Raw genomic sequence first — 16,094 nt, 5'->3', positions numbered from 1 at the left:
CTAGAAAATGCCTTTCATTTTTCATGTTTATACCTTGAAGTTTATGTTATGTCTAGAAAATTATGTAGGTTGGGCTATGGTCACACGAGGGTTCAATTATCCGTTTGGGTAACTGAGGCTACTGAGCCTCCTGCGCATTGAATGAGTGATAACTGAGCCATGATCATGGTCATGTGCGAGCACAGTTATCAATGATTACCTACATATGGCAATCAACAAAAGCTACATGGAGGATGTTACCTTTACTAGCAGGTAGAGATGAGAGAGGATCTAGAGAGAGAACATTGATTCCTTTGAAAGCTGCCCGCATTAAATGTATCACAAACACTATCTAGTGCAACTATGCCAAAAATCGGCACAATTAGAGGCCCCCCACACAGGAGGGGGTAATTTGTAAGACAAGACACTTACTTTTTTGATTTGACATGTGCACAAGCACACACGAAAAGGGAAGAGGGGGTAACCTTTGCAAAATCCAACTGCACCTCAAAGAGGTGTAGTTATACGAGGGAGGAGGGGTAATCCAATAACAATTACCCCCTCTCGTGTGGGGGTACCCTTACAAAAGGCTATGCTTGGTAGTACTGAGCTGGCTCAATAGGATACGTGTGACCACATTGCCGGCTCAATTATCTGCCTAAGTAACTGATAATTGAGCCTCGCGTGACCACCACCTTGGTCACTTTACACATTAGGCCGCCCTAGTCTTGAAATACAAGGGAAATACTTTGGCATTAGTAGCTTTACGAGCATTTAGAAAGTTATCTCCTAAATATTGTTAAAATCTTTTCCAATGAGTGTGACTGCTATTTAGATGGATTACCACTAATTACCGTGTGCTAGCCATAGCGAGAACCTGCTCTTAGCCAAGACTCTGGGAATTTCCAAGTCAGCATGGAGAAAGCGTTCACAGCTGCCAAAATCCCCAAGGTCCAACTGGCTACCGTGGATTGGTGGAAGGAAGGATAGAGACAAGAGTGAAGACTGATGAGAGCAGTCAGGACATCCTGGCGACAGCTTGCTAACGTTGACCGTACTCAGCAAATGCGTCAGCAGTCTACAAAATGTGAGCTAAGAATTTATCTAATTATCTAAATAGACTAGTAGTCTATTATTATTTTTACGCTCCATAAAATAATAAAATTGAGACTCGAGAGAAATTGAAGTACTTTACCTGGTAGACTTTTTTGTAGCAGCGTAAGCTGTAGCCTGTAGCCTATTAGCATGCAGTACGGTAGTCGCTCTCAAAGATTTTTACAGACCCAGCCTCCAGGCCACAGCACTTATATTCTCGTTGATGTCAACGGCCAAGTGGGTGGCGATATTTAATAATAATAATAATAACTATCTATATCTATACTATATATTAAGGAGATTGGTTTTCCAGTGTCACGTGTCAAAGTTTGCTGCATCCGGTGAGTTCCAGTTTATATGAGTGAGGGGGAGAGGGAGAGAGAGAGGAGGCCGGCCGCGACCATACTAGTTAATAGTAATAGCACTGGCGAATCATTGGCCATCCTAGTTAATAGTAATAGCACTGGCGAATCATTGGCCATCGTCAATCAGTTCACACAATCACATGGAGGTGTGACGTGTCTCAAGTGGGATCTACCATGGAGAGCATATGGGCCGTCCAATGTAGGCTTGTATCTGGGCCACCAATTTGCAGTAATTTTGCACCCCCATAACCAATCTTTGAACCCACAACTTCTCCGTAGAACAACATGTGCTCTAAGCACGCCATCCACATGCGTTCATTCAAACTTAGGGGATTTGGGTGTGTCATATTATAAATGTGGCGGATTTGTAAATTCGGGGCAATTTTGTCAACTTGGGTTGCTGCCCCTCGGCACCCAATCTGACAACCCACGATCTTCGAGCACCCTGATGTTTGCCTCCACCATTGATCCGATTTGAACTCATCCTTGTGATATAGCATTCTGGGCCACCTAGTCAACTGCTTGCAATGAAAGAGGCAATGACATCATTCATGCATAAGAGGATGGAAGAGGCGAGCCCAAACTAGAGTCCACATTTTGATATGCTCAATTGGCCAACATTTTTGGGTTGGTGGGTGATGATCTTTCTCTAACAACATTGTAAATATGTGTTTATACAATTTCTTTATTATCTTTGTGGAAGTTGGAGTCATTGCTTGTAAATTATAGGAGAAGGGTATTTTAAGAATTTCAAAAAATACAAGTGATACTAAGAATTTCCACAAATTTAGGGTTTTTTTTTTTTAAAGAACATGAAACTGTATTAAAAGGAAAAAGGAAGTTACAACTTTGTCTCACAGGAAGGGAGAAAGCATCCCAAAAAAAAAAACCCAATTAGAGGCTCAGACATTCTATAGCCATACAAATGCGCTCTTTGGAGTAGAAATAGATCATGGAATCTCACTAACCTTGCCATCTCTCATTTTTTTGAGAGAGGGTTGAGATCCTTTTAAGTTCAAGCAACAATGGGACAGTGTTATCTTTATGTTTTGGCTGAAAAATGGCTTCCCTGAGAGACCAACAAGACCATAAGTATGACATAATCTTAGGCATTCTCCCATTCGTAGCTCTTTGACAGTAAAATGTTGGGGATGCAAGGCTTTACAACAAGTTGTAGCAGTTCCAACTTTTCAAGATTACAATGGCAACCCATAAAAATATGGTTTAGGTCCATTCCTCTTCATCTTCTACATTTGACATCACCAATCTTGGCTTGCAAGCCTTTAGCTCCAGTCCAGACACCTTGATGTAAGATGAGCCATGACAGAAAGCTATGTTTGATAGGTATGGAAAAACTCCATATATATTTAAATATGTATACACAATATTGCTTGGAGCTCCAGCTCACATCCCATTTTCTATTGAGGTTCTTCTTGAGATTTTCATCAAAACTAGGAATTTTGATGAAGTCGGTGTAAGCTTTCATGGCCCAGTCTTGCCAAGATGCGGTTGCAGTTTGCTATGATCAAATCCTTGCTCCTGCTGTAAAGTTTTCAATTCCTCCAACCAGCATATTAATTTAGAAAGGCAACTGAAAGACAGGTTAAATTGTTCAATTAGTTGTCTAGGAGACAGCCAGTCACCATTCAGTTGTTGCAGGTCTCTCCATGTTCAGAGCCTAGCTTTAAAGCACTTGTGTGCTTTTATGGACAACGTCCTTCCAGTCTTATTTGGGATGCATCCTATCCAGATGGAATCCTGCATAAGTAAATGAGAGGAAATAGCATGATTAAGAGGAATGTGAAGCCCCTTATAATTTCAAACCACGAGTTCCACATAGCAATTGTCAGTTGATTGCCTATTGGTTTGATTTAAACCTAGAGATGATGGTGTCTCCCCTCATTGTCAAATGAGTCCATGCCTTGTATTCCTGCAAGCAAAATTTGTTTTTTGTCTTTTCAAGAGATAGGCCCAGAAATCATCACTGGAGATAACTCTGACAATCCATTTTCCTGCAAGTTTGACTTCCATACATTTTACATCTAGAATCCCCATGCCACCTTTGGTCTTGTGCTTACAGCAAGTTTCCATGCAACTTTGGAGATTTTTTGAGTACCTTCTGAACCACCCCAGAGAAATCTCCTTGCTAGAGATATAATCTGATTGAACTGGGTCTTTTAAGGTTTCCAGCATGAAAGAGAATTGATTAGCGATGGAAACAGGTAGTGATTAAGAACAAAAGCTGTAGCTGACAAATTTGGTAGTGCCATAGGAAAATTTTCTTTCTAAATTTGTCCAAAACCCAATCCCATTTTTATGACATAGAAACCTTAAAGCTCATGGGAATTCCCAACAATCTAAAGGATTGCCCATCTGGGGTTTCTTGACACCCAACTACAATAACTAAAAGGGAATTTTACCATTAGAAGCTTTGACCGGTGTTTTGTGATGATTTATTTGAGATCCACTTGCAAACAGACAAGTGTTTTAGCATTCCATGAAGGCATTTGCAGATTCCTGGTCTGCTTTGCACAGAGCATTAGTATCATCAGCAAACATCTTTGGTTGCAAATGTTTCCAAGCATAGATCCACATATGAGCCAACTATTTTGATCCCTTTGAGCTTTCCATCTTGCATTTGCTTTCTAACAAGCCATCCCAAAACATCCGACACAATTGCAAAACGAAGTGGAGCAAGGAGTTAGCCCTATCTCACTAATCTCCTAAGGATAATGAAGTCTGTCAACTCTCCATTTATAGCTATCTGTGCAAACGCATTTCCAAACAATACATACACAAATCTAATGAATCTTTTCCCAAAGCCCATGTCAAACAAAGATTGAGGAATGAAATCCCATTCTATCATATCATAAGCCTTGTCAATGTCAACTTTGAACAACAAAAACTCTTGATCAGTTATTGTTGCATGTTCCATGCCTTGCCACAAAGATATGATGGCATCAAGAATAAACCTGCCTTTTACGAGAACTTTTTGTTCTTTCAAAATGATGCCATCCATAAGTCTCATAGCTAAAGAAAGAGCAAATACTTTATATGTGGAAGTCAGACACGTTATGGGTCTCTAGTCTGGTGAGATCCTTTTGAGGGGTACTTTGGTGACTTTCCTTCATTGAAAGAATTATTACGGGCTCTAGAAAGCTTTCCAATTACCAAAGCCAGCAGAGTTCAGATTCACTTGAAAGGAAATGCTCTGAATTTATGGAAAGACAATGCTGATTGTAGAGTGTTTGATCCTCTTGTGCATTTGACGTCCCTATCCAAAGCTCTTCTACTTCGTACTCTGTTCAATCTTCTCTGCATTCACTTCCCATTGCAAGTGGCAGTCTTGGTTTAATAAGTTGCTAAGGAGTAGGAAATGGCCCTGCAGTGGCCATTCCCTGAAATGGGCAACCTCATGGCAACAACAGAGGCGGGAAGCCATGATGGGGGTGCATTATTTCAGGGAATGGCCACTGCAGGGCCATTCCCGGCCATCATGGTCGTTGGGAGAGGGGCCAAGTATAGCTGGAGTCTAACAACAAGCGGGAGGACTGTACCCTGCAGCTGCGCAGCTGATACCTGCACAGTTTCCTAGTAGCATAGATTCCGATTGCTGAAATCACGTGCATCCCATGGCTGCAGAGTTGCATTCTGCAGAGGAAACGGCAGTAGATGGACGGTCGAGATCGTTAGCCCCACCAGTGTTAGAAAAAAACCGGGGTCTAGTGTATTTTAACGGCTGAAATTATAAAATCCCGGTTATATCTTGAGCTTGTCTTTAAGAAAACCGTAATTACCAGCAAAAGCTTCAAATTTTGACCTAAAAATCGGGAGAAGTTCAAGTTTCCCCTTATTTTGTTTAGTTAGGAAAAATGTACTTTTCTAGCCCTGAGCCCCGCGATTGGCGACCATGACAGAGAGGAGAAATTTTAACATCGTAGGAACAATTCCAAGAGTCCACTGCGAGATCTGTCATCAGACGAGTCTTGAACTGTAGACCTTATTCTAGAGAGAACTGGATAATCCATCTACCACATTCGGGTGATAGAGAGGTTATTCAACACAGAGAGAGAGAGAGAGAGAGAGAGAGAGAGAGAGAGACTTCATCTGCAAGATAAAAGTTGCCACATCGGCAAAAGTAAAATTCAAATTGCTATTGCTGGAAAAAATTCTTTGGGGTACACTTTCATCATCAGGTACAACTTTGATACATTCAACAGCAGAAGATGACCATTATTGCTGCAAAAAAGGGGGGAGATTTTGACAGCCTATTATTGCTGGAAAAGAGGGAAACTCTGGCAGCCCATGGTTATTGCATGCTGGTATGCGAAACTTTCGCCATGGCGAGCACAGAGAAAACCATATCACCAAAGATGATCCTCAGATCCTCACATAACCACATCCATTCGGCTGAGGCTGCCAAGCATTCCCCTTCTATCAGAAGGAAGGCATTTTCTCCCATTCATAACATCACTACTAGATTAATCAATGCAGGGTTGTTCCCACTCCAGCTACTGATACTTAAAATTGCAGATATCCCTACTCTTCCGACTGAAGGCGTCTTTGTGAAGCCCACCCACTTGCCAATCAAGTATACATGCACGTAAAGCGCGTAGTGTCGATTAATTTGCAAAAGAATTTCAGTATCAAAGTTAAAAGAATGCCCACCAGGGGGCTTTCTAGCAGGTAGAATTATGCAGAGGTGCCAAGAAGGGTTATATCAAGCCTCAGAGTTGATCATGCTACTGATAACCGTTCTCACTCGAAATTTAGGCTGTTGGTGTTTTTGGGTTCCTTCTCATCAAATTCATCGCCTTAACACCCTTATGGGTAAACCTTCTTGGGGAACCTGAAATGGGCTATATTGTATTCCTGTTTTGGACTCATCCAGCTCCCACCTACATGAAAACAACTGCAAATGCTCAGATCCACATGTTCCTTTCCATGCATCCACACGTGACAGGAAATCGTCTCACGGCTCCGATGGCTTCGTTGGCCAGCAAGCAGCACCCGACCTATGCATGCTAATCCCAAGCTCCAAACCACACCGCGTCCCCTGTAGAACTCCACCAGGACACGTTGCAGTTCGTGAAGCTTGGGACTAGCATGCCTAGATTGGATCCAGCTTATCGGCCAACAACGCCATCACCATGCTTAGATGGTGAATGAAGATACCTGAATTTTGTGGCGAGGTGGTGAATGAAGATCAGCATCTCTAGCTTGGCAAGCTCACTGCCCGGGCAAGAATGCACACCATTACCAAATGGTAGGAAAGTGTTGGGCTTTGGAGGAACCTACAGGGCAAAGAGACAAATGGGTGAGAGTTCTTTACACCTTGTTGAACAGCAAAAAAAGACTATACACCAGCTTGCACTATACCTCAAATCGGGAGGGGTCGAACTTCTGCGGCTCGGGAAAGAATTCGGGGCTATGGTGGATATTTCGGAAGAGGGGAAGAACTTTCCAGCCTTTGGGAATGGTGTACCCTGATGGAAACAACAATGAAAACACCATTCTTAAAACCCACCATGCCTTACAGCATAAGTTAAACTGTGATCCAAGGACCATACCACAATAAATTAAGCTTCCTTGTAAGGTATTAGTGTTACCTTTGTAGTCCACATCTTGGACAGCTTCCCTAAATGTGAAGGACAGGATAGTAGCAACTCTCAAAGTTTCTTGAATCACCTGTGCAATAAAAAACACCATTAGTAAATCAGTGCTCTTGTAAAATGCATACACAATGAGAATTTCAGCCCATACATGGGAGGTTTAATTTGAGGCAAACTATATAGAGCACGAGCACACACACACACACAACCAACAACAACAACAAAATCTTCCTGATCAAAATCTCTTAACACTTTGTGACTGCTTAAATCCCTCGATATTTTCACACAATATTGTCTATTATACACTGCAACCCCCAAAAAAAGCACACAAAAAAGGGTCTCCAAATGAATTGATGGATTGTTGAGGGGGAATCAATGGTTGTGGTTGGGCATTCTCACCCATCGATTTGAGTAAATCAACCTGAGGAATGAACTGAGGATCACACCTAATGCCTAACAAAGGATTGCCATGTCAAACGGAGAGGAGAGGCTCCCCTCTTCCCTCTGCTAGGGCCAATTAATGTTTCATCCAGTTAAATTTCGAGCGCTAGTGCCTACGTGGCACTAGCAGATGCCCTAGGTTTGGAAGATCTAAAAAGTTAAAGGCATTTGCTAGTGCCTGCTGCTCGAAAATTATCACCAACTAAACATGGCTTTTACCAAGGTTGCAAAGATACCAAGGATCAAATCACTATCTTTATATTAAAAGTGAAAAAAAAAATGAAATGCAATCAGTAACATTTCTATACTGACATATGAAATGTCTAGAAAAGAGGGTTTAAGCACTAGAAAAATCACAAGTAGTAAAAAGGTATAATGATAACATAGTGTGAAGGAGTATTGTTGTGTTACCCGAGATGTCAAGCGCATGCTCTTGGTGTCTTCCCAGGTTAGCTTTGCACCCTTTTTGGCCTGCCTGATTCTATCTTGCTCCACCTGCAGTACAATAACAAACAAAGATCCCATTACAACGGGGAAACCTGCACACATGCATCGGATGATGATAGATTTCGAGCGCTAATGCCCACGTGGCACTAGCGAACACCTTTCAAAGTTTTGAATCAGAGGAATCGCAGGGTATTCACTTGTGCCACATGGCACTGAGCACTCAAAGAAGGGCATCCATGCATGCACCCACACACACACTCAGTGAGATCCAACACACACACAACCCCCGCCCTACGCATACAATGTGCAAACCCATATGCAATGGGCATGTGTGTGGCGTCCATGCATGCACACGTCACACACACAACACATGATATCTGACAATGACTAGCATCCCCATAAGCAGTAAAATAGTTGCATGCACACAAGTGCTCTCCTATATACCCACAAGTTCACTTTCTTGCTGGCTGGACTTGTCAAATCACAAGCGTGCATGTCTTGCAAAATCTTTTATGTGATACTACGTACAGCTTTCTTTCTGTCTCATGGGTTTTTGTGTATGAGGGGCTACAGCCTAGAAGCCCGTGTGTCACTGTGTGTGTCCTAAAGTTCTAGGTCCTCTACAGGTGCCACACCCTTTTAAGCAAGCACAACCTATACCACACAAAAACCTCGAGTCGCAGATGATGAATCGCACTTACCATCACAGAGTCCAGGAGGGCAGGACTGCTTCTCAAAAACTTGATCAGCCATGTCAGCACGCTTGCCGTTGTGTCGCGTGACGCGAATATCACACCAATTATATTGTCTTCAATCTGCTGCTCACTCAAACCCTCGCCCCGCTCATCTCTCCAACCCATCAGACTCCCCAGGAAGTCACTTCCTGCCTCGCCTTTCCTCCTCCTCTGCTGTATAATTCCACAGATCGTCTTGCTCAAGTGATTCCTCGCCTGCCATATCCGCACATGCATGTTAGCACAAATTCCACATACAGTTACATGGATCAACTGATACCGCACATACAACAAAATCATGCCCACAAATCCAATCAATGCATGCAACTGTGACTTCTTAAGAATCGAGAAAGACCGCTTTTACAGCTCTGAGAAGAGCCAACTACAAAAAGTCCCTTTGTGCAGGTAGAGAAAGAACATCTATGACAGGTCAGTGGACCACAAGACAGGCAAACTAGACTAAAGACAAGCAGAAATTCCCTAGCAGGACTAAAAACCAAATTCGTAAGAACCCAATCATATAAACAACATCTCCAGATCATCGATGACTCGGTCCGTTTGCAACTGTAATCCATAACATCGAGCATCGCACACCATACCTTCATAGCTTTGTAGTACTTCGTCCCCCGAATGTTGACAGCCATGGAGTTGTAGCCTTGCTCCAAAGTTGCATATGCAATGTTAAGATCATCCATGTCCAGCCCATTGTCATGCCCAAAAATTTTGATGGCTCCCACTTTGAAAGCAAACTGTTGCCAAATGAGATGAACCATGTAAGTGCTTCCATAAACCAGGTCAGCCACAAAAATCTCTAAAAACAGCCCGCTTTCTGTATGCGCAAATCCATACACACACACGCTCGCGCGGGCGTGCACTCATACATCCTCAGTAACTTGAAGCTACCTTCTTCATCTCTTTAAATGTATTCACGGTCCGGCCATCCCAAGAATCAAGTGTTGAAATCGCCAGGTCCTCAATGTCGGGCATCATTCCACGAATCGATTCCGGTAAAAATGACCTCAACACAAGCCTCCGCAACCTGGTGTGGTAAGCCCCTTCATGAAAGAACAGCGCCTGCGGACCGATCATGCCTTGTTTGCTAGAGGGGAAGGTGGGCTTGAAGAGATGGGCTTTGCTTACTAAAACAAAACGTGCTGCCTCGGGGCTTGCAATCATGACGCATGGACAACCCAGAATGTGGGTTTTAAATATCTCTCCATATCTGTAGCAGAGCAATGACATGCGTTAGCTAGCAGCCTTGAGTAAATAAGGACAGTGTGTGTGTGTGTGTGTGTGTGTGTGTGTGTGTGTGTGTGTGTGTGTTAGCGGGGGGCGCGTGTATTCTCATAATCCCCGCGTCGCATCAGTGCTCCACACACATAAGCGCAATCAACTCATTACCACTAGCATGATCCAAGGCAACTCAAGAGTGCAATATTACCTTCTTTGCTTGCTGGAGAAGAAGGTGTTTGGATTTTGGGAATAGAGTTGCAGCGTCTCGCCAATATATGGCCAGCCCATCGACCCCGGCGGTAGCTTCTTGCGCCATTCCGCAAAGCTGTGCAGCAGGTAGTAGCCAATGATGAGGCAATTCACAACGCCAAAACCAATGCCCAAAAGAAGCAGCGACATGGCTCCTATAGAGAGAGAGAGAGAGAGAGAGAGAGAGAGAGAGAGTCGCACTCCCTCAAGCTGGTGAAAGCGTGAAAGCTAGTGCATGCATTGCAGAAGAGTATTATAAGCGGGAGAGGTCCTCCGCTGTGTGTGTGTGTGCGCGCGCGGGGGGGGGGGGGAGAGAGCGGCTGAGCCCCTAGAGGTCGCGAGGCGGGGCCAGATTCTACGTTTGAATGCTAAAAGAAGCCATCTTGCAGATCCCGCAAATTGCTGGCAAAGATCTTGGGTAGAAAGAGAGAGACCCACGACTCCTGTGTGTGTGTGTGTGTGTGTGTTTGTGTGAGAGAGAGAGAGAGAGAGAGAGAGAGAGAGCAGGCAAAGGCTAAAGATTTTATTACCTAGAGGTGCAAGGTGGCATCACGGAACGGGAGCAAGGTTCCAATTTCCCACTCATCACTCCACAGTCCATTCACAATCCCCCAAGGCCCCAATCCCTTTTCCCATTTGGGGCCTATCAATCTGCTTTCCCACTCTCATTTTCCCAATACATACCCAACAATCGTAGGGTAAAAGGGCCATATGTGTGCTTCTCCATTTTGAGCATGGAGGGGTGCAATCGATAACGCTACAGAGTATCTACCTGTAGTAAAAGCGATTTTGTGTGCAACAATCAACATGGTGTAAATTTGTTGAAATCCCATCTAACAAAAAAGGGCGCCACTAGCACCACTATCTAGGGCCAATTTAAAGATATTGCTCCCAGCAAGGGTTGAACCAGCATTGGATGGAAGTTCCAGTTGAGTTACTCGTGAAAGAACACACTCCTAGTTGTCTTTGAGTTTGTTTTCGCTTTCGAGATTTTAGGGGTTGACGGGTCCTTCAACAGGCACCCACCCCATTACTAGCCCCTTTTACCTTATACATGTAGGCCTGGTTAAGACGAAGCCAACATTGACGCTCGACTTTTCACAAGTGCTTGTCCCCTCTCTTTTTTTCTAGTATGTCTCCACAATTTTTACAAATAAAACTTAGTGAGAATCTATTGTGATCCTCCCTCTCTCCCTCTCTCTCTCTCTCTCTCTCTCTCTCTCTCGTATGTGTGGCAATTTTTGAAAAATGTTTCTAAAATTGAATCAATAGAGATGCCACTTCAAAAATGAAGCTACAAACTAGTTAATGCGCCATTGTGGGACTGTCTGTTTGCGCAAAAGACTCATGCTACTCTCTCTCTCTCTCTCTCTCTCTCTCTCTCTCTCTCTCTCCACCCCCCATAGATAGAGGCGTTGCTTGATGTTGTTAAGAGGGGAAGGGCAGTGTGGTGCTGATGAGGGGCATACGAGGATGGAGGAAGCGAAGGCAACAGTTTAACCCAAGATGGCACGTGCAAGTCCTCATTTGATTAAGCATCTTCCTTAGAATATCCTAGGAGTTAGATCGTATCAACAGTTTAACCCAAGATGGCACGTGCAAGTCCTCATTTGATTAAGCATCTTCCTTAGAATATCCTAGGAGTTAGATCGTATCAACAGTTTAACCCAAGATGGCATGTACACGTCCTCATTTGATTAAGCATCTTCCTTAGAATATCCTCATTTCAACTTAATGCTGGATATAGTTTTCTCCAACCAGTATGCTACAAGCACAACCCCGATTCTTGCTTTATTTTGGGCTCCAAGGTCACATAATCAAATATTGTCCCAACAAGAAAGCATTCAATGCGACCACTCCATAAGCTCATCAAAAAGATAAGACTCCAATGTAATGGAAATGGCCTATGAACTTTGAGAGTAAAGGAATTAGGAAATTCGGTGAAGCACTTTTGAGAGATTACTTTGTGAGCATAGCGGGTGAACTTAATTGTTGGTAGCAACATAAATATGGTACTTAGTTAACTTGGCATGAACAATACTTTTGCGAGAGAGAGAGAGAGAGAGAGAGAGAGAGAGAGAGTTTAGAGAACATGACAATAGTTGAGGACCGGATTCATATGGAGCCGGTCCCCTCTCCAATAGGCATTTGTATTATAGTTTCTCCCATCAAGAGAGACTTGCTACAATACAATCTTTGTGTTCCTTGTGATGAAAGCTTCATGCATCACAAGCATAACATAAACTTGTAGAAAGCATTAACTATCCCAAGCCTCAGTCCCAAGGCCTCAAACACCTTCAAAGGTGGAGAGAGCTAGCGGGGAATGAGGATAGGGAAGAGGAAGAAGAAACATGTTGATGTAGGCTCTCACTTCTCACAAGCTTCGAGAAGGAGGTGGTGTTCCCCTCAACTTTCACCAAGTGAGAATGCCCTTGCAAATGAGTGTGTGTGTGTGGAGTATATCCCCCTAGCACCCGCTTCCTTGCTTTGGGCAAGGGGTGACTTTTCCACATGCTGCAAGCTCATTGGACCCCTCTCCCCCTAGCCAATCACATGCAACATGCAGTCAAGTACATGGGTAGTCTTTTGACAAGTGTCCTCCTTACCCCTTAGAGAGAGAGAGAGAGAGAGAGAGAGAGAGAGAGAGCTTGAAAATATCCAGATATTTGTTGGATGGAAGTAGAAGCTCATTGGACCCCTCTTTAGCCCAACCAATAGCATTCAAGCACACCATGTGGTTAAGCTTAGTGAGAGTCTGACATGTGTCCCATGTTCCCTTTTAGAAAAGGGGTGCCCCTTGAGTGAGTGGAAGGTTAGGTCAAAGATTCCCCTAACTTTGGGACTGTTATGCATAGGAAGCTTCTTAAGCAACTTCCTCATTAAGTGTGTAGGGTCTCTTTTTGACTCAAGCATCTTCTCCCCCATGCATAGGAAGCTTCTCAAGCAACTTCCTCATTAAGTGTGTAGGGTCTCTTTTTGACTCAAGCATCTTACTCCCCATGCATAGGAAGTTTCTCAAGCAACTTCCTCATTAAGTGTGTATGGTCTCTTTTTGACTCAAGCATCTTACCCCCCATGCATAGGAAGCTTCTCAAGCAACTTCCTCATTAAGTATAACAAGTACCTTAGGTGGAGTTCCCACCTCAAGCTCAACCCTAGCTTGCTTAAGGTCAAAGGCAAGTTTAGGTCAAGTTCCCACCTCAAGCACAACCTTAGCTTGCTTAAGGTCAAAGACAAGTTTAGGTCCAGTTCCCACCTCAAGCATAGCCCTATCTTGCTTAAGGTCAAAGGACTTTTAACACTAACCATTGGAGGTATTAATGAAGTTGACCCTGAAGCTCCATTAGTTAACCTTGCTCTTTGACAGACCATCTCTCATTTGGGTCCCTTTACGATTGGCTTGTGTTGAGATAGATCCGTAAACACATGTCTATATTCTAACCCTTGTTCCCGTTTATTATCCCACATTAAATGATCAGTTTAATATGAGAAAATCATTTGGGATATTAGATATTTAATGACATTATCTCTCTCTTGAAATCATAGTCGTCCTTGACCATGAGGTAAAAGAGATAAATTCATAGTCATTAGTCAATTTGTCTTAGCGGGTAGAGGATCCCTTTTTACCCTACGACATCATTACAAGATGGATGACTAATCCATTTGGTGCTTGGGAGATATAGTTGTCACAAGCATGTCTGCTCTTTAGTCCATTTCATCTTCCCAAGTAGAGTGACAAATTCTACATGGTGTTTGAGAGACGTCGTCATCCCAAACATGATTCCTAGTATGCATACTACTTAAATTTGTGCACAATAAAGAGAGAACTAGTCTTATAAGACAAAACATTGATCATTAAAAGAAACATGTACATTTTCTTACTCTAATGTAGCATTGTAATTGTTGACAAGGTTCATACTATCCTTAAGCTGGATTCCTTGCATCCATCTAGCATCTTCAAAAGGATAATTTTTGAACTTAATAAGAAACCGTCGGCGGATAATCTTACCATGTCGTAGTACCTTGTCTTCATGCCGAAGGATAGCTTCGGGTTGTAGTACCTCTTCTTGATCTTCGATTTTGGGAGGGTCTTCAATAATTGGTTCATTTGGAGGCTCTCCTTTGTAGGGCTTGAGTAGGCTCACATGAAAAGCATTGTGTATGAGCCAATGGTTAGGCAACTTGAGTTGATAAGCCACCTCATTGATTGGCTTCAAAATTTGAAAAGGACCATAGTATCTTTTTGCTAGTTTAGCATAATACTTTTGATGTCTGTAGGATTTTTTCCCGTCGTTTGCCTCAATTGAGCGTTCGGAAACTTAAGTAATACCCAATCATTTTCTTTGAACGTTAAGGCCCTTCTATGCTTGTCAGCAGCAGCTTTTTGCCTTAGTTGGGAGATAGATATAGCCTCCTTAATCTTTTGAAAAGATGCTTGTAGGTCACGGCTATATTCATCGGCAGCAAAGATCTTCCCATGTACTTTAAGTAGCAAGGGACTTTTAGGTCTTCCCTCTATGATTTCAAAAGGTGCTTTTCCCATAGAAGTATAGATAGTATTATTATACGCATACTCTACAAGAGGTAAGTACTTTTTCCATTGTGAGCGTTGATCTACTTCTGTAACATAGGTCTTTAGTAGATCAAGAATTGTAAGATTGGCTATCTCACTTTGGCCATCCGTTTGTGGGTGATAGGCCGAAGAGAAATTCAATCTTGTACCTAGATTTTTGAAGAGACCTTTCCAAAAATTACTGGTCATTCTAGGATCTCTATCTGACACGATGGATGTTGGCAATCCATGGTGTTTGAAAATCTGTGATATGAAGAGAGTTGCCATTTGGTGTGCCTTGATAGTCTCCTTGACAGGGATAAAATATGCTTGCTTGCTAAACCTGTCGACTATTGTCCATATTCCCGTATTCCCATGGATAGATTTGGGTAATCCAAAGATAAAATCCATGGATATACTCTCCCATGGGGAATTAGGAATTGGCAATGGCTGGAGTAATCCAGGTTGCTTCCCTCTATCATACTTGGTCTTTTGGCATACCACACATTTCGAAACATACTCTTGTATATCCACTTTCATGGTAGGTCAATAAAAGTACATCTCTACTCCTTGAAGAGTAGGTTGAATGCCTCTATGCCCCGCATAGGGAGGAGCATGGGATTCATACATGACTTTCTCACGAAGGGAGTTGGTAACACATAGCCTATTGCCATGGAGAAGATAAGCATCCTGCAAGGTGAATGGTTCCTTTTTCTTCCCCAAAGCAAGGGCTGACATTATGTCTTTAAAGCCAGGGTCAGTAGCATACTCATCTATCATAGAAGATAGATCATTGTGAGTTGCTATTGACACAGCATTAACTTTTGCTTGTCGTGAAAGTGCATCAACCACTTGATTTGATTGTGCTTACTAGCAATGTGAGCAATGTGGAAATTAAATTGTGAAAGAAAATTTGCCCACCTCATTTGTTTGTCGGAAAGCTTTGTTTGCGTCATGAAGTACTTGAGACTTTGATGGTCTGTTCGTAAAATGAATGGACTCCCCAATAGATAGTGCTTCTATGTGTCTAGGGCATGTAGAACAGTTAACAACTCTTTCTCATAAATGCCTAAGATACGTTCATCCGTGTTGAGCCTTCGGCTCTCATATGCTACGTCATGCCCTTCTTGAAGCAAGACTGCTCAAAGGCAATCCCCACAAGCGTCACATTGAACCTCAAATGGCTTTGAGAGATCCGGAAGCATAAGGACGGGTTGGGAGATAAGCTTCTCTTTGAGCTTGTCCAAAGCACTTTGCTCCTTAGCAGTCCAGGAATACTTAACATTTTTCTTGTTAAGTCATGTAATGGTCTTGCTATTTGAGAGAATTTTGCTATGAAGCGTCTATAGTATGCACACATACCAATAAAGCTTCTTAGCTCATGTAA

The 16,094-nt window shown here is 42.9% G+C and overlaps 1 protein-coding gene across 1 annotated transcript; it reads right to left on the bottom strand.

Moving 5' to 3' along the window:
* Window positions 1-5,547: 5,547 nt before the first annotated feature.
* Window positions 5,548-10,460, bottom strand: LOC147422412 (abscisic acid 8'-hydroxylase 1-like). The gene is made up of 9 exons (XM_086502579.1): window positions 10,115-10,460; window positions 9,577-9,895; window positions 9,273-9,422; window positions 8,641-8,889; window positions 7,904-7,987; window positions 7,049-7,127; window positions 6,819-6,925; window positions 6,615-6,733; window positions 5,548-6,337 (listed from the first exon to the last, which is right to left on the bottom strand). Exons 1-9 carry the CDS (start codon window positions 10,303-10,305, stop codon window positions 6,247-6,249), a joined length of 1,389 nt encoding a protein of 462 aa, XP_086358705.1. The 5' UTR covers window positions 10,306-10,460; the 3' UTR covers window positions 5,548-6,246.
* Between the last annotated feature and the right edge of the window lie 5,634 nt (window positions 10,461-16,094).

Source organism: Adiantum capillus-veneris, chromosome 27 (assembly GCF_014529385.1).
Source record: "Adiantum capillus-veneris isolate H3 chromosome 27, ASM1452938v2, whole genome shotgun sequence".
Lineage (NCBI taxonomy): Eukaryota > Viridiplantae > Streptophyta > Polypodiopsida > Polypodiales > Pteridaceae > Adiantum > Adiantum capillus-veneris.
The sequence above is the reverse complement of the archived record's forward strand: the minus strand, read 5'-3'. Positions and strand labels throughout refer to the sequence as shown.